The sequence below is a fragment of the Perna viridis genome, chromosome 1 (genome assembly GCF_037379345.1).
Source record: "Perna viridis isolate PV_CMFRI_1.1 ecotype Kerala chromosome 1, ASM3737934v1, whole genome shotgun sequence".
NCBI classification, from domain to species: Eukaryota; Metazoa; Mollusca; class Bivalvia; order Mytilida; family Mytilidae; genus Perna; species Perna viridis.
Genome location: NC_142445.1, coordinates 65,667,724 through 65,690,691, shown reverse-complemented (window position 1 = coordinate 65,690,691; position 22,968 = coordinate 65,667,724). Strand labels below are relative to the sequence as shown.

At 30.9% G+C, this 22,968-nt stretch overlaps 1 protein-coding gene across 4 annotated transcripts in view; it reads right to left on the bottom strand.

Annotated features, from left to right (window-relative positions):
• The window catches only part of LOC148629893 (serine/threonine-protein kinase Sgk1-like), a 61,220-nt gene that overhangs the window by 15,392 nt on the left and 22,860 nt on the right, over positions 1-22,968 (bottom strand). For 3 of the 4 annotated variants that reach the window (XM_088559331.1, XM_088559313.1, XM_088559323.1), the window contains one exon: positions 10,193-10,338. In XM_088559331.1, coding sequence (XP_088415457.1) covers positions 10,193-10,338 — 146 coding nt within the window. Of the gene's footprint in view, positions 1-6,761; positions 7,020-10,192; positions 10,339-22,968 lie in introns of those variants that run through there. The other variant, XM_088559347.1, reaches the window with a different exon arrangement.

Below are 22,968 nucleotides of genomic sequence, written 5' to 3'. Positions count from 1 at the left end.
TTCTTATATAAAACTCAAAATAGTGTGATAGTAGGTTTAGTGTATCTTTGTTATCTATTAAAGATAACACCTGTCAAACGTGGATTCAATATATGTCCATAAATCATAGGCAGATCCAAGAGATGGGATCCTGATAAATCATAGGCAGATCCAAGAGGTGGGATCATAGGCATATCATAGGCAGATCCAAGAGATGGGATCCTCCTGACAGGAGCCAGACAACCTAGCTTGAAGATTTTGGTTGATTATACAGAAAAAAACAATGGCAATCACTTAAATAAGTGGTACCCTCTTACTAAGGCCAGTCAGCAACACCACTTTTCTGAATTTAAGGATCCACCAATGTAGTGTCCTTAAATAGTAAACGTAGTGCAAATACACTGAAACCTCTCAACTATTAAAGACATTCCAAAAAGAGAAAAAGCAGTGTAATTAATCAAATCCAGACAATTGGCTGGTTCTGATCAAGTACAGTGAAAAATATTGACAACTTAATTATAATTACTGCATTAACAAGAAGCTCCCAGGAGCCTGAATCGCTCACCTTCTTGAATTTTGCCTTTCAAAGGCAATAAATCAAACAAGAAGTTGTCCAACAATTTTGACTAAAGAAGTCTTTGGTAGGACTATCACAAGATCTTTTCAACAACTGAAAGTTTCTTTTAATCTATCATAGTTTTCAAGATATTGACTGAAAACTATTAAAAAAAAATAATCATTCTTTCCCTCTCAAGGGCAATAACTCTTACAAGGAGTCTGAAGACTTTTGTAGTCCTAATAATATGGATCATTTCAGCTATTGAAAGAATTTGGATGAACTTAACAGTTTAGGAGATATATGTGAAAAACTACTGTCCGACCCTTATGTTCTATTTTTAGTAACGGCGGCCATGTTTTTTGACGAATCAAAAATCCCAACTACAGTTCTATGCAGTATACCATAAGGAACATTCATACCAAGTTTGGTTTCAATTGGTCCAGTAGTGCCAGAGGAAAAGATTTTGGAAAGAAATAACATTAAAATAGCAAAAATCGTTGAAAAAGGGCAATACTCCAACATGGCTTAACAGATTAAAACCAAACTTTAACCAGAGATAACTCTCATCATGATGAACACTTTTACCCATGTCAGAATTCAGCTAAACCTTACGATTTAGGAGATATATGTGGAAAACTACTGTGTGACCCCTATGTTCTATTTTTAGTTATGGTGACAAATCAAAAATCCCCACATAAGTTCTATGCAGGATACCCCAAGGAACATTCATACCAAGTTTAGTTTCAATTGGTCAAGTTGTTTCAGAAGAGAAGATTTTGGAAAGAAATAACACTAAAAATAGCAAAAATTGTTGAAAAAGGGCAATAACTCCAACATGTCTTAATGGATTAAAACCAAAATTTGACCAGAAATAGATCACATCATGCTGAACACTTTTATCCTTGTCAAAATTCAGGCAAACCTAAGGTTTTAGGAGATATATGTGAAAAACTACTGTCTAACCCCTATGTTCTATTTTTAGTTATGGTGACAAATCAAAAATCCCCACATAAGTTCTATGCAGGATACCCCAAGGAACATTCATACCAAGTTTGGCTCTACTTAGTCAAGTAGTGTCAGAGGAGAAGAGTTTTGTATAATTGTTATTGACGACGACAGACGCCAAGTGATGGCAATAGCTCACATGGCCGTCAGCCAGGTGAGCTAAAAACTGAAATTAATAAGCAAAATAACGCAAATTAATGTTCATTAAATCCAAATTAACCTTAGAGCTTAACTTACTTTAAGTTAAAATTTGATTATCAAAAAGGACAGTGACCTGGAGATTACATCATCTTTGTTAACTCCTACTGATTTTCCTGTAACATCCTTATAATAACAAACAAGGGAGTTAACTACATATTATGGAGAGAAACCTACAATTAATTGAATATATTTAGAACCTGCGGCTTCTTTTAAGTGTTAATTTACATGAAAAACATGAATGGATCTTTAGGCAATCCTGTAATAATATTGTTCAACATTTCCTTTAAATTTTGTTCAAAACAAGAAGTTGTAAAACCCTGAGTTGTTGTAAATTTTGCAAAAATAGAGGTAACATGTTATAATTAATTTTTCTTGAGTGTAAAAACTATGAAAAAATCCATCACAATGGATGTTCACATCAAAAGACATGCATTACAGCAATGAGTCACTGACTTTTTTGTACTCAAGCTTATGTAATCACATTTTAATGAAAATCATTTTTATAGATTAAAAAATGTATAGTTCCTAAATAATCTCTTCCTGGTAGGTGTAATTCACATAAATGTATATTTTATAAAATAAAAAAAGTATCCTGCTAATAAATCTACACATATTTTGTCATTACCTTTGAATACAGGACAAAAGATTTCAGTGGAAAAGACTCTTTCATAGTTTCCTTAAGTTCGTACAGTATAAATTAATACTGATAGCCATTTCGAAATGTACAACCATACTTTATTCCTCAACCTAGATTTAGGACAACTTGATCACAAAATGACCCAATATAATTATGTCTAGTTATTTCTGATTCTAAGATATAGGTAACCTCTGATACTTTCATAATTATTTAATATATCAAATCATTGGCATATACATTGCTATAAATAACTTTTAGGTAAAGGCTGACCAGTAGACAAGTTCAAAGTTATATTTAACTTGCCCTGAAACTAATGAAACCTGTCTTCATGTTTTTTTTTCAGATGTAAATATTTTTGCTGTACTTTTTCAAAATGGGGGTTAGTCAAAAGATCTAGTTGCTCTTATCATTTTCAACTTTGACTTGCTCAGTAATACTGAATACTCGAATATAAGAATACAAGAAGTAAACAGTCCCCTTTCAGCCCTTCAAGATAAATAGACCAAGAACTAGATTAGCAAAATCAAGCAATTTAAAATCAACGTGCTCTGGTAGGGTAGTCAAGTTGTATCAGATAAGGAAAGCAACTCATTCTTGAATGAAAAATGTATACAACACATAGTAATACTTTACTGGTTAACCAGACATAAGATGGCTAAGCATTTATATAATACCAAATAATCACAAATGACTGAATACATTTATAAAACAATAATATTATGATAAATGGCTAACTTCATTGTAGGTGAAGAGTGACTCATTCAACCATCACAGGGAAACCTGTTAAAATCATACCTTTTAATATACAAGAAAACTGGACTAGCCCACCCTGAAGCCATTTTGCTCTTTGTACCTGTATAAGTCATTACTAAAGTCCCTTTATCATTTTTTTTTACAATTTGTACTATAAACCAAACATTCCAATAAGTTTGTGTTCGATTTTAGTGTACCTATGCACTGCATTCTCAAAAATTTCCATGCATCAAGTTCAACCCAGACATGATAGATGACTATAAAACTAACATATCTTTTGTTCAAATTAACATTTACAATTCTGTTACCTCATTCATTCATTCAATGTTCTTTGAAGTATATAAGCTAGACACTATTTAGAAATACTTGAACATTTGGGCTTTACTTTGAATTCATGTAAAGAAAGTTTTATTTTTCTAATTGGAGACATATTCTGCCGAACATTTCAAATTATGATATACAGCAGATCAATGAACTCTTGATTGTATTGGAAAGTGCTTTAAGTTAAACAGTATAAAACTTATAGCCCATAAACATTTAACAGGACCGAAGAAATTACTGAATAAGCAGTATTGTTAGATTTGCATAAAAGATAATCAGAACTGAAAAAAATGTTGACAACCATTCAAAACACATAATAACTTACATTATCTAAATTTCAAATAACATTCAAATTTTAAAACCATAACCTTTTTAAGAAATGCTGTAAAAAGAATAGAAGTAAACCTTACTATTAAAGTAAACTGAATTTAAAACATCCATTCTGTGAACAAGCACATACTACCACACATAGTTCTGGTTTCTTTCACCATTATTTTTAGTAGAAGTGGAAATGTATATTGCAGGTAAAAGATGTACACAGTAGCTTAAAGATGTCTAAAGACTACCTACTAAGGTACGTTTCTAACTGTACACAGTACACATACCCAGAGGGCCCAAACCAATATAATTTCTGCTAAAACACTAAGATGATATGCTACAAATGACCCCTGTCAATTAATGATCTACTACTCAAGTATTTCATCAGCTCTTATTGAAAAACACCTATAATTACAAGTATGACAGAGTTCAAAAGGTCTCAAGACGGTCATTTTGACATTGAATAACATTTTTGAGGTGATTTTGCATCCTAAACATTTTTAAAAAGATAAATATATATGTTATTTAAGAAATAGCATTTATTTCATCAACTAAAACTTGTTAATATTAGAGACTAAATTAAAAAAAAAAAATGCATACATGATTTGTACAAAAATATGAACTGCATCATTACTAGTTATATTAAGGTCTATTATATACACTTCTTTATTTTATAATGTAAGGAAAATTTGAAAAAAAATAATAAAAAAACAGTACCTACTTTAAAAAACAAGACACTTCCAAAGAGGATTACTACTATTTCCTGTCCTCAGAATCTAAAATAATCTTTATTCCAAAATTTGGGCCAGAATAATTTGTCCAAATCAGCTAATATAGGCACATGCACAGATCAGACAATGAATAAGTCATTAATTTCACACCTGAGAGGAATTATAGGACAATAGATCTGACATTATAGGACAACATATATTGCCCTACAGCTAACACTCAAACATGTCTTGTCCTTGTTATGACACACTTTCCTTGAAATACAGCAGGTAAAAGTTTATTTCTCAATTATCTCCCTTTCATATGAAAAATAAATCAGTTGTCTCCCTTTTTATATCTCACTTCTATTTATGCATGCCTGACTATATTTCATCTGCTTTAAAAGACAGCAAGTTTATATGCCAAGTTGCAATGAAAACATTGAGGTTTCCTTCACTACATTTACTTTTTATATTTAGTAACTTATCCAACCCGTAATGCCAATCAGTAACTCAGAAGATTGACATCTCTTTTAAAAACTATTTCACCAAAAGACTGACATATATCACTGACACCACTATAGTTCTACAGTCATCTTATTTGTTATTCTGTTTGAGGATAGAAGCCTTATGTTTTGGGTTTGGATCATGTTGAAAAGGTCGAGTTTTATTACAGTGATCAAGACCTTTTAACTAAATCATAAGTAATTAAGCCATATATAACCTAGTGAAAGGTTATTTGAAGATGACAGATGAATTATAACAAGGCCTTGATAAGTTGGATGATGCATGTTAAGTGATCATGAAAAACTTGGAGAGTTTTGTCAGATAATGTTCCTATTATATAACGTACACAGGGTTTATAAAGTTTAACAAAAACAAACCAGTACAAATAGATGTACTTTGTACTTTGGTTCAACAACATTGAAGTGGTGATTTTTGCTGACTGTGAAATTTATTCATCTATAAAAGACTGAATTTTACCTTATTGATACTCTTGTTAGTTTTGAATTGCCAATTTTCAATCTACTTTTTTAACTGGATTCATCTTCAAGATTATCAATATTGTCCTTTCAGTCCATACTTAATGGTTTCAGAAGGTTATTATTTAGAACAAATGAAAACATTCCAGTAAAATACAGAACAACAATGTTAATGTCAGTTCATTTCTTATTACTCACCGTTAATACATGTACCATAAAAAGATAAAAGTTACCATGAACCCACTTCGGTTAATTTCTGTTCTTTTATGCCATAAGAAGCTAAAAGCTACTTTTACTTTCTACATAAATATACTTTATAGTATTTTTTTCAGTAACATTTGACCTTTGACTTCTAGTTACATCACCCCAAAAGTTTATGTTGAGAAAGTTACATTTAACAAGGACTTTAAAGCTCACTTTGACACTAACGACTTGTTTGTTCAGTAAGGTGTTATAAGCTTTCTCAAGGAAGTTACAGATACCAGTTTATCAAGTTTGATGGAAATAAAATGAACAATTACAGTAAACAGATAATATGTATTATCAAAATAGCAAAGCAACTGGGTGTAATAAAAACAATAACCTACATGAGCCACTAACATGCTTACTATAGGTATAAAATGTAGTCCCTTACACAAAATACTTTTTAAGGGGGGCTGGGGGGGAAGGGGCAAAGTTGGGGTTTGAAATAACACATTTCAAAATTTTTAAAGAAAAATGAATACCAGCCAAGACATTATTTTTAGCAAAGTTAAGGTCTGCAAACTAAATTGCTACACAAGTAAGTTAGGAAGTAAGTAACAGGAAACCTTTCTTTTTCATATTCACTGAAAAATGGAGCTATCTCAAATTCTTGCAAAATTTCAGTTCATCAACTTTAAGTTTCCATAAATCATATCCACTAAGTGCTCTAAAAGCACTTATTTCTCATTTAGACCCATTAAAGCAACAAGTAACTAACAACCTGCCAAACTTTAATGGCAAGATGAGAGTAAAGAAAAGGTCAAAAATAAAATACAGTATTTTAAGTTGTACTGGTTCATATTATTAATTTATTGTACTAGAAAAAATCATTTACTATAAGTATTTATCAAAAAACCTGGAATAAAAAAATAATTTTATCTCAAATTACAAATGATATTACAGAATAAAAATTGAAATATTACAAATTTGTCCTGATTTCATGAATGCTTGTTACCTAGAAAAAAATCTAATCAAAAACAACGAAAACAAATAAACTGTGAAAAAAAATACAGAAAAATATCCTTAAAAAAGTCACTCAATTTATAAACAATTACCTTTCGCCTTCATTTGAATCACTAGAATCTGTAGAATCACTTGAATCACTTTTCCGAAAAAATCTTGAGAGTGTAAATTTCACCATGATATCAGATGTTCATTACAAAAAGCCAAATCAACTATACACTTGTTATTAGGACACCTCTTCGTATGTATCTGACAGTGTTATTGTCTAATAAACCACTTATGTTTCCTGCCTTAATGAGTCCGTCAACGATAGGTAAATCTTGCTACTGTTATAATATAGGACTCTATAGGTATGATCATACAATGATAGTATGTTCACTATTATAGTAGTATGGAACACAGGTGAAGCGTAATAGATTGTGATTCGATTGTCCAGGTGACAATTCTTCAAATTACTTAGGTTCCACCTTTCTTAAACTGTTTGTAGAATTTATATTACTACAATAAATAGGTGAATTAAATATCAATTATGTTAAAGGTGACAAAATGAAATTTAAGAAGCCCTAAAATCTCAGGCCTAAAATAGCTTGGTATTTTACTTAACTTAAAATATAAGAGATTTTCTGGTAGTATTTCCTACTAACAGAATGTAAAGGAAATACTATACTAAATACTGTATTTCATTCATTAGCTAAATCTTATTACTTAATTTGAAACATCCTGTAGATTCTCATTGAAAAAGATAAGAAATAAAGTTGAAATTGTACCCATAAAGATCCCGGAAATGATTAATTTCTTTCAATTAACTGATTAGCCCAATCACCTTTATTTCTGGGGCCCAATTCTGGTCACCTTTTTTTCTCAATCTTGGCAGCAGGTTGCACCTTATAAAAACAGAAGTTTATTCTAAACTTGGGAAGATGAGCTCTTTTTCATGCAACAATGCCTTGTACCTTTATTAGGACAGATTTCTCAAACTGATCCAATCAATGTTTCACATAGATTGACATTTAATTTAAAAAAAAATTGCATCTTTAAAAAAAAGGAGGACTTTTAGCAAGTGTGATTTACATGTACATTAGTAAAATTTCCAAATATCCATTAATCAAAGGCTGGGTTGTTTTTTTCATACAGCAAACAAACCAATGTGTCATGTAACACCAATGACAACAAACCAATGTGTTTGTCACGTAACACCAATGACAATAAAGGCTTGAAGGGAATGATTAGAAATTCTTAAGTTACACCTACAAAATTTATTGCTTTTCTGCAGGTTTATTAACACTTCATTATCATTTTTTTTATGTTATTTGCTGCTCATGATTGGAAAAATGTCATGAAATGAATCCGGAAAATCAGACATAATTTCCTTCCTTCTAGGTCATTATTGGTACCATAGGAAATCTTATTAATGCTTCAGTTAGCACATAGGAAATATGTGAAAGTATTGGTACTTTAGAAATAGTACCGTACTTGAGGGGGAATTTCTATATTTGTATAATTGAGGGTAATATTTTCTTTGTTTGTATAATTAAGAATTTTAATTTCTATATTTGTATAATTGAGGGTTTATTTCTGTATTTTTATCCTTAGGTTCAAGTACTTTTACATTTTGGTTTTAAAAATGGAAGAAAATAATGAAATAAATTATTTGCTTCTCTTCTTAAATAAATATAGTTCATAGAAGATACTGACATTGGCAGCAAATTAGTAAAAAAAAAATTAGAAAGTACCATAATGACATACTGCTTATATATAAAATAACAAAACATTAAGGCATAAATGTATTATATTAATGAAGTGATTGCCATGGTAAACATATCTCCAATGTTCTCAGAGTTGACCCAAAATAATAAAAAGAATAAAATCCTTTCTCATACAGTTAATAACTTAAAAAAAAATACCCTGCCATTTGTTCTGAATCAGCAAATATAAAGAACATTAAAATGAATTTTAATAGATCTCTACCTTAAAACTTTTTCTCATTTTTAACATGTACTGAATAACTTTGACAACAAATAAACTGAATGAAGCTTGAAGAACAGACAGACAGACAAGACAAAATCAATGTCTGCAAATGAAAACTACAATTCTCATGTCTGGCCTTTATAGGACAATGCCCTTGAAATAAAAAAAATATGCATTAAAAGGTAATGCATGATGCATGCAACCATTCATGACCCAGTCGCATTATAAGCAACATTTTACATCTTGTTGGGTATTTATCCAAAATATATCACGTCATAAATGACATGTTCCATTATATATATATACACCTCCTACTGGTAGTGTGAAAGGCATGTCAGGTAAAATTGTTCAATTAAAGTCACGAGAGATAGAGACATGTGAGAATCTTATCAGGCTAATGACACAAGACTGTTATTTAGTGACAAAGTTTTTGGTGTATGGATTTTAGTAGGAACTATGTCGTCCAAATGAAAAAAAACACAAAAAGAAACTTACTGAACAGTCAAGAAATTATCTATACATTACAATCTACTGGTCTGTACAAAGCACTGAAAACATTTTCAATTCCTTCACAACCCAGTAATAGTACCAGCAATTACTCAGAAGAAGCCAGGGAAAAACAAAACTGATATTAGTTTTCTATATTGATTTAATTATAAAAAAAATGTATTGCTGTATGAAACTTTAAAAAAAAACTAAAAGCAGCTAATAATTTTTTCCACAATCTAGAAAAGGATCAAAACAAACAAATAAACTACTGTGGCCTTAACTGTTCTTTGCCTGGTTGGGAAGTATACAGATAGACAGATTTAACTTCTGATAAATGTTATGCAATCCACAAAAACTTAATATACATAAGCAATAAAAGCTCTGACTTTATGTCTAAGAAAGTGAAGGTCAAGGAATTCAATGTTTGTTTTGAGACTTTCTTTTATCATTCAAAATATTTGCTGAGTAATACATCATCATCTGTACTAAACAAACAGACCTTGTTATTATATAACGATACATACCGGTAGATACATAAAAAAGTGTCCTTAGTACTTAGAAATGTCCTTTGTAGAGAGAGCCACACTATCAATGTTTTGGCATCGATCTATCTCACTGAATGAATTTTTTTTCAAAACTGATTAACAAAGGTTACAGGCAGACAGACAAAATATAGAATTACCATTAATTGTGAAGAAGTTACTGCTTGTTTCGATGATAAGTACAGTTGCTGACTATACAAGAGGTTATACTCAGTATTTTTATGATTAGTACAGCTGCTGACTATAAAAGAGGTTACACCCAGTACTTTTCATGATAAGTACAGCTGCTGACTATAAAAGAGGTTATACCCAGTATTTTTATGATTAGTACAGCCACTGACTATAAACGAGGTTATACCCAGTAATTTTGATGATTAGTACAGCTGCTGACTATGAAAGAGGTAATATACAGTATTTTGAATATAAGTACAGCTGCTGACTATAAAAGAGGTTATACCCAGTAATTCTGACTCTACTAGCCACCAAACAAACAAAGGCATAACTTATTTAGAATGTATACATACTGTAGTGATATTTTAGGATGGGAGACCAGTTTCTGTATAAAGTCATTTAGTCCATCCTGTCTCTGTTGTATAAAGTCAGGGTCTAAATTCCCAAAAATTCTTTTTCCTGGTAGTCTCAGATTGGCATCAGGGTACAGCTTCTTGATCTACAAGTAGTCAGAAATATTTACTATAAATGACTGCACAATGTACTCAATACTCTGTAGAACTAAAGCATAATCTAGTGAATTTGGACCAATTAATAAGAATCACAGTTAATCCTAACACTAAAATATAAAATTGATATACTTAGTTATTCCTGTACAGTAAATCCAAACAAATGTTTAAAAACTAAGAGTATATACTCAGTTATATTTCTCTATAGAGTTACATTAAAGAAAATCTTTGGTTCCACTTTTTGAACTTTCAAAACAGCAATAATATTCCTAGACAAAAATTTTTCTGAATCCTTAAAGCCCTAAACCAAATCAAAGTTCATTAAGGGTAAACTGTAAACAAAGTTACAAAAGTTTTTGAATACCATTAGTATACAAATAGAACTCTCCTTACTGGAGAAGAAACATGAGATATATAGCAAGGTTTTTATCATATTAATGGCAACATAACTCTCCTATATACAATACAGGAACAGCAGAGGTTCAGATTACAGTCAAATTGTTTAATCTGACATAATATGTGAGTATCAAGTTTAGACAGCATCGTTTTTTTCTCCTATCTTTTAAGCTTCCATTAGTACTATTCTGACCTGTAATTTGAGAAGATAGTCTACTAAAGTTTGAATATGAGGACTTCATACTATTTCAGCTCTACTTGTTGAAGGTTACAGTAACCTATGCATGGACAATTCGTGAGAAGCTAATGATTGCAAATCATGAATGGAAATCACCATTTAATATGTTATACAGTAGAACTTTGAATGTGTTCTTGCACTTTCCATTAACTTCGTTAATATCAAAAACTTGATGCCAGCAGATTAGTCTTAATACTGATTCATCTTTGTACATTAAATTAAACAATGGTACAAAGTATTCCTATTAGTAGCATTAGATGTCACTCTCCATTGTCCAGTATAACTGATATCTGGCCTATAGCTACGGTCCAGTATAACTGATATCTGGCCTATAGCTAAGGGACATCTAAAAGTACCAAATATATCTGAGGTCATTTACAGGGTGTACAAAATCTAGGTCAATGTGAGAGGTTCCTATCTACATAAGTCAAAAAGTCAACATAATTGATAGACCTCTTGTCAAACCAAGTTGGTCCTTTACAACAGGTAAAAGATAGTATTAACTGGAAAGATTTGGTTACACTATCACAATGGTATACCTAATCAACCTTAATAGTATCTTTTTATCAGATATTTAAGCATCACAGAAATTCAGCTGGTAGTCCTCCCTGAACTTTGTTGTAATACCTAGACAGATAACCCTTCTGTACAGTAAGAGCATTTTATGTCAGATTCAACTGGCAGCATTACATTTCTAGAACTGAGTTGTATAACTAGGTAAAATAAACACATTTAATCTTCCAATTTTTATAGAACATGTACATGTATGAAAAATAATGAGATAAGACAAATTGAACAAGATCCTGTTCACAGAAATGATTAAGTTCTAGCGTTCCATTACTGGTTGTTAACCCTAAAGCACCACTTCTCTGCCATACTAAAAATATACCTAAATTACATAGATATCATTTTGAAATCAGGACCCCTCGAACATACACTGTGTTAAAAAACTTTACTAAATATCATTTAGACTTGCTTTAAGTTTGTCATATACTTGTTCCCAAATCTTGTCAACAGTAGAAAATCAAACAGATAAAAGTACAGCAGAGGAAAAGGACAATTTCACTTAACATTTGTATTATTCCCTTAAGGTCTAGCAAGTTAAAGTATATAGGGTAGCCAGACTTATCTTTGAAAGCTAGGAGTCACATAGATACATGTGACATAACTAAGTTGACATCGAGTAATGAAGTATACAAACGTGTGACGTCAAATAGTGGTAAACAAAGATACAGCAGTTGTATAAATACCATTATTAAACATCAGCAATATTTTTATATGTATGTTAGATGTAAATCTACTGATTTAGTATAAGTATTTATTTACAGAGTCTAGATTACATGAAATTTTACCTATTGAGCTAAATATCTCTAGATACTCTGAAGTCTTACATTTTAGAGACTAAATTTGAGTTTTTAACTCTGAAGAAATATGGATACTCCCTCTCCTTAAGTTCTTGGTTGTGAATACCAGGAAGCAGACAATTTAAAATAATCTGACAGTTGATGAAAGTCTAATCATTTTACTGATATATCACATATATACATTTTGTACATGTATTTTTTTCTCATTTTCCTATAATGCAAAGATTTATTCAAAGCGAAAATGATTTACTAATTCTACAAAATATAGTCACACTTACATGTCGGAACACAATCCTATAAAAGTGTTAGAAGACATTATGGATTAAGTCCCAACTATAATCTCATTTTGGTAGGCACCCAAATCGTAACAAGCTTAAATCCTTATAAAAAAAGAATGCATACCTTATGGACTTAAACAATAATTCCAATAAAATACAGTACAATCACAGGATATTTAAAATTATTCTGTGTCTACATGGTAAGTAGACTGCTTCCTATTGATTTATTCTATTTAAATATCAGTATATCAAAACTGAAATATTTTTTTTTATCTCAAGTACTATTTATTTTTTCCCCTGAATTGTTTGCATTTTAATCCAAGTACAGATTTTTACACTGTTATATACAGATAAGTTTATGTAATGCTAGTAATCAATACAGTTAAGTTATGAATTTTGTTTTGTATTTTATTTCTTGCCATTATATTATATATCTATCATTTTGAATTTTTGGATTAGTGAAGACCCTAATATAAGAGCTGTGTTAAAGCACATGGTATGATTATCCCATTGTGTTTTAGTGGATAAAATCATATAAATCAGAAAGAGAAAAAAAATCTAACAATAAAACGGGAAAAAAAAAGCCTTGTATTATTGAATCAACATTTTACCTACAGACAGACAGACAACTGTATACCATAACACAGTAAATAAAAACCAAAATAAGAAGTCAGAAATTGCAACCAAAACAAAAGCCAAAGAGATCAAAACAAACCACCCTGACCCAAAGTAATATTTCAAGCATATTCATGCAGGAAAATTCCATTGTATTCTCTATACAGTATAAACTACACACATACACATATAATCTTGTCCAGAAATTAGGTCAGAAATTTACCAAATAAAAATAAACAATCATGAATTGAACTTGAACTACAGAGTTCCTATATATTGACCCAGTACATGAAGGACTCAGGTATGTCCAGCTGATAAGATGATGCTTATACTGTCCATAATAAAAAAAGGCTTTTATTTATCAAGAAAAACATGGTTTGAAGATTAAACCATTTTATAACTATGAAATATGATCAAAGAACTTTCCAGAAACCAACATGTAAGAACATCATGAACTTAGTTGAACAGAAATGTCCTTATCTTGGTATAAAATCCTATGAAAATCACAATTTCTTGCTTACCTTTAACTTTGATGAGATAATAAATATATATATTTTTATGTTAAAAAGAAAATTCACATCACAGATAAAATATGAAAAACCACAGCAAGCTCACAAAGATAATTCACCTTACTTCAAATGCTTTGTTGGGCACAACTTGATATGACAGCAGAAGTGGAACCCTGAACAGTTGAGGCAAGTATGGACACACTATGCAATCTTGATACAGATATGAAATTTGATTCAGATTAAATATTTGACACCGGATAAGAATTTGACCAGAACCTTTTTGGTCCTTTATTCACAAATGGTTCCAGTTACAAGACCCAAAATAAATCTACCCCTTCCTTTGGAGGTATGCTACTTCATAGTACAATTTCAAAGAGACCCATTCACTTTTAGTAAAGTTATTGTCTGAATAGATGAAAATGCTTGTTTCTGACCCTTTTTGGTCTCAAATTCCTAGGTGTCCAAGTCACAACCACCAAAATAAACGCCAATCTTCATTTAGTGGTATGATCTTATTTCATCAAGATCCATACACTTATAGACAAGTTATTATCTGGAAACAAAATTGTCTATGGATGTAGTATGGTGAAAGCAATGATGCAGACGGCAAAAACAGCTAAATACCATTAAAGGACCGCAATTTTTTTGTGGTTGTATAATTCAGGTTAAAACCTCTAGTTGGGATATCTCCCATTGAAATTCTCGACAATAATTTCTTCATGCTCATGTAAATATGGTGCCAACCTTTCTATAAAATTTCTCATCAAAATCCCTTTAGGGAGGAAATTGAGGGAACTAGAGTTCAAAGGGTAATCAAAAAGAAAAAAATTCAAGGATAACAACTAGACAAAGAAAATAAACAAACAGGTACTCAACAAATAACAAAATAACACATACAAAGAAAAAAAAAGTGGTGTCCCATAAACATGTCGCCAAAAACCCACAGATGGCTCTAGCCATCACAAACCCACGGACAGTTGCCCTCATGCTTTTTTTACTACACTAAACTGATGGGCTGTGACATTTAAGTGGTAGTAAGAGTGAGATTTCCCTTCGGTTCCTAAAGATGGAGAGAATACAGTGTATCAGTAATCTGAAGCATAATCTTCAAACAGAAATCATAATTTTATTTGCTAAAGACAAATGCTCCCATAGTGCTGATTAGCATTCCAAATATACATATGAACTACTTTTGTTTGCTGACAAGAAATGCAGAAATATGGTGGTATTATCTGCAATCTTTTCTCTGTAATACAAAATAATAGTCAATAGTAGGTATGGAAAAATCAAGAAAACAAAATTTAGTCAACAACTGACTACTTGCCCTCTAATGTTGGACAAGGTGATGAAATTGATCTGTATATCTGTAAATTTATTGACATGTCCTATACATGGAAGCGTGACAAGTTTTCTTTTCAGTTCTATCTGGACTTTGAAGTCTCTACACATTCAAACGAATACATAATCTGTATCACCTCAACTTAACTTAAGATAAATGATTTTATGTATTTACATGTACTACTGGGGTGAATCTGATAATGTCACAAATTGAAGCTATTTACTACTTAAATGAAATGATTATAATTTTGTAAAATATGAATGTTATCAAAAAAGAAAATCCCTGAACTAACAAAACAGGGAGATAACCCCCATACAAAAACTTAAAAATAAATTTATCCTCATGGTCAACTCAAGACTTTTCAAGTACCATGGTAAACAAGCATGGAAGGTAATTTCAGTACTTTATACAAAATAAGGCTAAGAAATATTCTTTAAAGCAAAATCTTAACTTCAGTAAGACCTTTACAATATTCTGATAATCTTTTATTTTTCCTTAACCACAATAATACTTTATATAAACTAAGCAGTCATGAAAGGCCATTCTGAATGTCATGACATTACAATGTAGGTATTGTTCTCCAGTTACATTCATTTACAGATATTTATAGTGTCCTCTTCTGTTATATCATATCATAGTTATCTACATATAATTTAATTAATATGAGTTTCAGGTACAATGACATTCTAATTAACCTTTACTAAACGTTAATTAGTGTGTGCCATGTCGAATAAATACCAAATAATCCTATGTTTTTACACTAGGAATTTAACCCTACTGTTCTTTTAGCACTTCTTATTGCAAATACAAAATGAGAGTGGGCAAAAATACTGAAATATAACATGTAACGAGCTTGTTAAAATATGCCATTGATGACAACTAACTCTAAATTAATCAAAGAAGAAGAAAATAATTAAGCCTGGTAAGTAATTAATCAAAACTATTGATATAAAATAATGTCCAAAGATGTATAATTAGGGTAAATGACTCTGTCACCACTTGTTTTCCTGTCACTAACAATGAGCAGAGAAATCAATAAGAGTTATAGAGTCAAACTACTCAATAGATTTTGATGACACTTTCTAGTATGGTTTCATAGGTAGATGTGCATGTTGTAATTGTAATCGGTTGCATGCAAGGGTAAAAAATGAAACTGAAAAGTTTTTACAAAGTAAAAGCATCCTCAAAATACATATCTAGTAAAAAGGTGCATATACTTTGGATACATTCACTTGTACACTAATATTCATGATTTTCATTGGTATTGTTGAATCATGAAATTATAGATTCCAAAGAACAATAATTACTGTGGATTAATGTTTACTCAGATAACTTAATCTCAGTATTATTCAAGCAACACTGCAAAATATGCCATATCAAATGGTCCCAATCCACAATTGGAACTGCTCAGCCCTTCTTATTACACAGAAAAATGAATTAGCCAAGTAGTTCCGATTTTTGACATCCAGATGCCTGCAATTGTTTAATTAAACACTTATCTATAGTGTACTATAGTCGGCGTCACGTAAATAACATACTGTTAAAATTTGAATAAAAATATTTTCTACGACTTTATTGACACCTACCGTCGTTTAAATTGTCTTAAATGACTTGCTCATTCGTTTAGCCAAACGGCTTCTCCCTAAACATTGAATCGTTAAATTCCGGTCAGATTTTAATTCTAGGTGGCAATATTTACATTGTAAAAAGTCGGCCATGTTTACAGTAATCGGGTTGCTAGGAGATGTTGTTTACGTTTAAATGGTTTGTCCAAAAACCGAAGAACCCAGAATGCAATTCGGCGTTATTTCGGATATCTCGGATTTATTTTACGCGAACAACGTATAATACCGAGAAGTTGATCAAGCAGACGATTGTCACCGGAGTTCGACGGGAACTTACGCACTTCCGTTTGTAAACAAATCGTCCCGTAAAAACCAACATGGCGGATATTAGTATGGGATTTTCCCGTAAGGATTTGTTACGCATGATTTAAGCTAATAAGCGACTTGTTTTTGAGAAGCTGTTTGGCTAAACGAATGAGCAAGTCATTTAAGACAATTTAAAGGATGGTTGGTGTCAATAAAGTCGTAGAAAATATTTTTATTCAAATTTTAACAGTATGTTATTTATGTGACGCCGAGTATAGTCCCATATAACACTGGGGCTATCAAACTATGTAATGTCAGAGTTCACAAGTGTAATGTTTGGTATTCTTCGCTTTTCTCATTTTTCCTCTACTAAAAGTTGCTGTAAAAATGGCATTCGGTAAACCCTGGGTTTTACCATTCCATTTACCACAAAACTAGCAATGGATCCTTAAGTTTTCATTCACAAGAATTCAAACTTACCATAACTTTTACTCTTAATCTGGGAAATGAAGACAGAAGTATTGATTTCCTGACAGATGTACCATATACGTTTCATTTGAAATTTTAGAAAATACCTATGTATCAAGGAATGCCTTTTAAATGTTAGTCTAATATGCAATGAAATGTCTTTATTCCTAAAACCAATAAAATTGAAACCACCACAGTATTTCTTTTTAGCTGAAACCAGTTAGTTGGAGAAAAAAAACAATTTACATGTTGAGACAAAATTATGATAATTGGTCCAGTATAAGAGGTTATTTCACTGGCAGCATCCTTTCAAGCATCACCACAAAAAGAAATGACATTTTGGCAGGCCACACATCAAAGAACAGTTATTCATGCTAAGACAAATTTTGCATGACATTCAGACCGTTAGAAGTTATACAAACCATCTGTTTTCAAGGCTGTAGCTGTTGTATACATGTCATAAGAATTTGGCTCACAAAAAATACAAACAAAACATTACCATAACTCTTCACAACAACTGACATTCATGAAACTTCATCTAATTAACATTCATGAGAAAATACTAAAAATAGCCAAGGCTTGCCATTAATTTAGACAGTTTTTATAAATTAGAAAAAGTCCCTCTTATATATGTAATAAATGAATGTCACATACTGCTGACAAGTAGGTATAGTTATACAAAAGATTGTGGGTAGAGAAATAAAATAATAAAACACAAGTACTATATTTAAAAAAAAGATAACACACATTTTCTCGCTTTAATATTGTTCATTCCAAATTTATTTGATGAACAGTTCAACTATGTGAGCACTGCTATGTTTCGCAATTCAATTAGTTAATTGGTTCAACAAGTTAGCTATTTCTAATTAAGGTTGTAAGCTCAATCAGTTACCTTGCCATGGTTAAGCATCATGGGTATCGCATAATGTCAAAGCAAACTCAATACCGATATTATACAATATAAATAAAATGGCTGATTACATGAGTACATTTCTCTTCACTACAGTTTTTGTCTCGCCTAAGACGAAAATCAAGGAAGACGAGACTTAGGTTTAGCTTTTCAGGCAAAATGTCCACTAACTTAATGTTAAGTTTTCGGACAAGTTCATTTAAAGAAGAACCCCTTATGGTAGGTCAATGATATTTAGTGTACAGATGCATTACCATCATTGCATCACAAATTCTTGCCAATTTTATGCATATTCCCCCACAGTCATGGTCTGTTGAACTTAGAAAATACAATGTTAAAGTTTAACATTAAGGTTTCTTATAGTTTATTTAGACATTTTTATTTTAATTCCATCCACTGCATGAGTGGAAGGGAATTACAGTGTTCCTTCGTTATAACACCCCTCTTAAATGGTGGTCACTCTGGTACTGCGATAAATTTCGTAAGTCCACTTTTCCTAAAGTTATATAGATTTTATACAATTTATTCCCTCAATATATCCCAAACCTCTTTTACCACCACAACTTAGCCTGGTCCAAAAGGTGGCAATAAAACGAAGGCGCAAAGTATTATTTTTTCACTGAATCTTCTTTTTTTCTGGTTCTTCTTTCTTTGCATTTCCTTTCGTTTGGAGGAAACTCAAAAGGAACTTAAATGATCTATACGAAGCCTGTTCATCCATCTGTCGCCTAGTACATTTTGTAGCAGTAACACAAAATCATAGTTTTGTAATTTCATAATATTATACAAAATATGAAAGCAACTCAAAAAATAATAATTAACAAACACACCATTATACTGACAATATTGAACAGGCGAAACTTATCTCTGTGATAACAGTTTATTTGTTAAAGCAACTGTTGTTATGGAATTAATATATGCTGTGTAAATGAAAAAGATTTGTTTTATATCAGGTGGATTGTGAATAAATCTTTCCAAGTAAAAACAAAATTTATGGGAGCTCCATTAAAGAAAAAATAGGGTTTCCAATGGGGCATTAAATGATACCCCATCAGATTGTTAATATATAAATATAGGCTTTAAAAAGAATAGAAATGGTGAAAAAAGTCGTAGAAACAACACAACCTGAATGACAAATATCAGCTAAAGGCAGAAAAATATTTTTTGGATTTAGCAGAAAATTAAACTTAACCCTTCTTCCATAGTACTTAACAAATGTTCAAAGTTTCAAAGCAATACTTCCATCCTTTCTGGAAACATGTATAGGTGAAAAATGTAATAACTCAAAAAATAATTTTTGACTTTACATGAGAATTTATTGAACAGTAGTTCATACCTGTGCAAAATTTCAAAAAAATCACTGATACTTTCTCAGCTATTAAAAATATGGAAACAATAAAAAGGGTAAAAAAGGGGGATGGTATAGAGTGAAAAAGATGCAACATGAAAAGATTGTTTTTGATTTAGCTGAAAATTGAACTTAACTTGTATTTTATAGTACTAAACAACTGTGCAGAGTTCAAAAAAAAATAACTGATACGTTCTCAATTTATGATCTGGAAACTGCAGTGGGACGCACGGACAGACAAATGGATATGCAACTGCAACATTTTCCTTTGCGTATCACATATTACCTTGCCAATAAATGTGGTGGCATATAAAAATAAAGATTTATGCAAAAAAAAATATTTTCTTCCCCAAATTCAAATGGCCTACCGCAGGTCTCCCTGTGAAATAACACACAGCTTCTTATAATAATATTCAACAGAAAAATGTCTATATTCTGGAGGTTCTAAAATTTCTTTACCTAAATTATTACAAATTGTTTTGAATAAGTTTGAGCATACTGGAAAAAATACTTAATTTCATAAATGAACTAATTATCATTGAAGTTTTTTTGTTTGTTTTTTAATGAGAAAAAATGTTAAGGAATAAATCATGAGAAAGTCTATACAAATAGTCACAACAGCAAAAACCATTACACTAAAAATAATGCAAGTATTACATTATGGATGTCTACAAAATAAATTGACATTAAGTCAAAGAACCACAACATATTGTCAGTGACAATGAGTATCAGGACATTCAATCTTGCTGATTCAGCACTCAAGTTTCATGAATACAATGTATTTCATCAATTATCAATGCTGAAACAATGTTACATCATGGTGATGACAAGAAAAGTACAAAATTCTGTAATAATAACATTTCTCCAATAGTTCATAAAATTTTCACAGATTTTGTCAAATGAGCGTAATCGTGCCAGGGTATTAGTTTTCATGGCTAAAAAAATTATAGTAATTAGTGTAAACAGTCCATTCTGCTGGTATAATTTTTTCGCAAAAATTTGTCTCCTGTGTGAATACAGCAAAAACAAGTACAACATGGAAGTACCTAACAGTACTTTTGTATTACTAAAAAATGTCTTATACTAAATACAAAAAAACTTGTGCAGGAGGCTTAGATATGGACCATTTAAGCTTTAAGACTAAAACAGGCCCTTGAATTGGCTTGAAATGAAGAAAAAAAAATATACAGGAAATGTTTAATAATATACTGTAGATTAAATATATCTCTATGTAATGCTAAACAATATGCTCCACAAGATACAGCTTTATATGCTCACAAAGGTCAAATCTCTGAACAATTGGGGAAAGTGAATTTATACAGGTCTGAATTTGGATTGCAATCATAAGTCGGCACTGGAAGAGATTTTGTTAATGTGTATCCCCTCTCTAGATGTTGGTGGTATGACACCTTGAAGTATAATTTAACACAGATCTATTCACTTAGACTCAAGTCATTGTCTGTACACAAAATGTCTACTGATGCTAAAAGATAATACTGCTTCCACCAAGAACAGCACCATATCATTATACAACTACATTTTTTTTTGTACTAATTTTATTTGTGGTTGTATAAAAAAAAATAATCACAAACCCAAATATTGGTATTTTCCTCTTGAAGTTTGCGAAAATGAACAGATTTACAATGGGTTATTAAATAAAGTAATAAATTCCTAACATCCACAAGTCCTATGTACTTTTAAACAAAAAGCACTGTATAAAATTGATGAACTTGACCCTTAAATCAAGTGCAGTCTACAAAAATCAATGCAAAAAATCAACAGTGACTCAAACAACTTCTTTTCATGTCTGAATGACAAATTAATTCTTATTCATTGCATGCATGTACAAACTATTGTAAAAATGATATAGAAACTTAAATCTGAAGTTGTTTGATAGGTTAAGTGTAGGCCAATGATCTGACTAAAATTGAACTAAAGAGCTGTAAAGAGGGGTACTGACATTAAGGAAAACTTATTTGATAATGCAGAAATGACAAGCCATAAGATTAACTGCTTGAAAAGCCCATAGAAATTCTAATAGGGAAACTTTATTTTTTATCCCATTCAAATCTATGTGTAATGGGTAATGTACCATTATCCAAAGATGAAATGAAAAGCTAGTATTGTATCAAAACAGATTACACCCAGTGTTTGGAGGATTTAAAGTTGCACATTCAGTTTGTAGTATCTATGTTTGGAGTCAGGCTGATACTGTAGAGGTATTATTGTTTGTTGGGTACCAATTCTCATGGTTTTTACAGGTTTTCCAAACCACAAAATTTGGTACCCAAATGAAAAGAATTATATGAATAGATTGTCAAATCTAAATATTCAAAAACCTACTAACTGATATTTTTCTTACCTAACCTAAAAAAATCATTTAATCATTACATAAATGTACCCACAAATAGAAACTCTCAGTATGGATTTATTGTATCTCCTCCTTCTATTTTCTATTATTTGCATTGTCTACTGTTCTTTTGATCCTAAACTTTAGATTATCATTATCAATTAGCTATTTAATAACTTGTCAAAGACCCCTGACCTTTAAGGTTAAAGGTAACTTGAATAATTCATGCATAATAAAACACTAAGCCAACTATGACCATTCTGAAATAGCAAAGTAGACACTTGGCCTTTTCATCTCACAGGTCACGAATACACTGAAATAATTTCTAAATGTCTAGTAATAGGTAATGTTGATGTATCATTGCTGTAGTTTTATAAATCTTGGCAAGACGAATTAATTGTCTTAGGTGAAAGTCCTTCAGACAAAACACCTCATAAAATATTCAGAACATTCTTTTCCTAGTAAATCATATTTTAGCCTTCCTATATTTAGAAATGCTTTTCCATAAACATAGTAATATGAAAAAGAAAAACAAACCATGCATCAAGTTTACATAAGAAATTAATATAAATCATATAAAAAGAATTTTTGTGTACTCTGGAATAATTTAATTATCATGAAATGAAATAAAGGTGGGTACAGTTTATAGCTGTCAATATCAGTTCTTCAATTCATCAAACTTTACAGGTCAACTCAAAAATGTAATTAAGACCTAAGAATTAAAAAGTTAACTACATTAAAATTAAACTGTAAAAAAAACTTCAACATAAACAATAATTAAATCAGAACAACAACTAGTTACTATCCCGTATTATAATTATTCAACAGCAATAATAATATGTACTGGAATGTTGTTAACTTCTCAATCTTAACTCTAATAATTCTTCTCATTGGTAAGCTGTCGTCTACATGTCATTGAAATTCATTCAAAGCA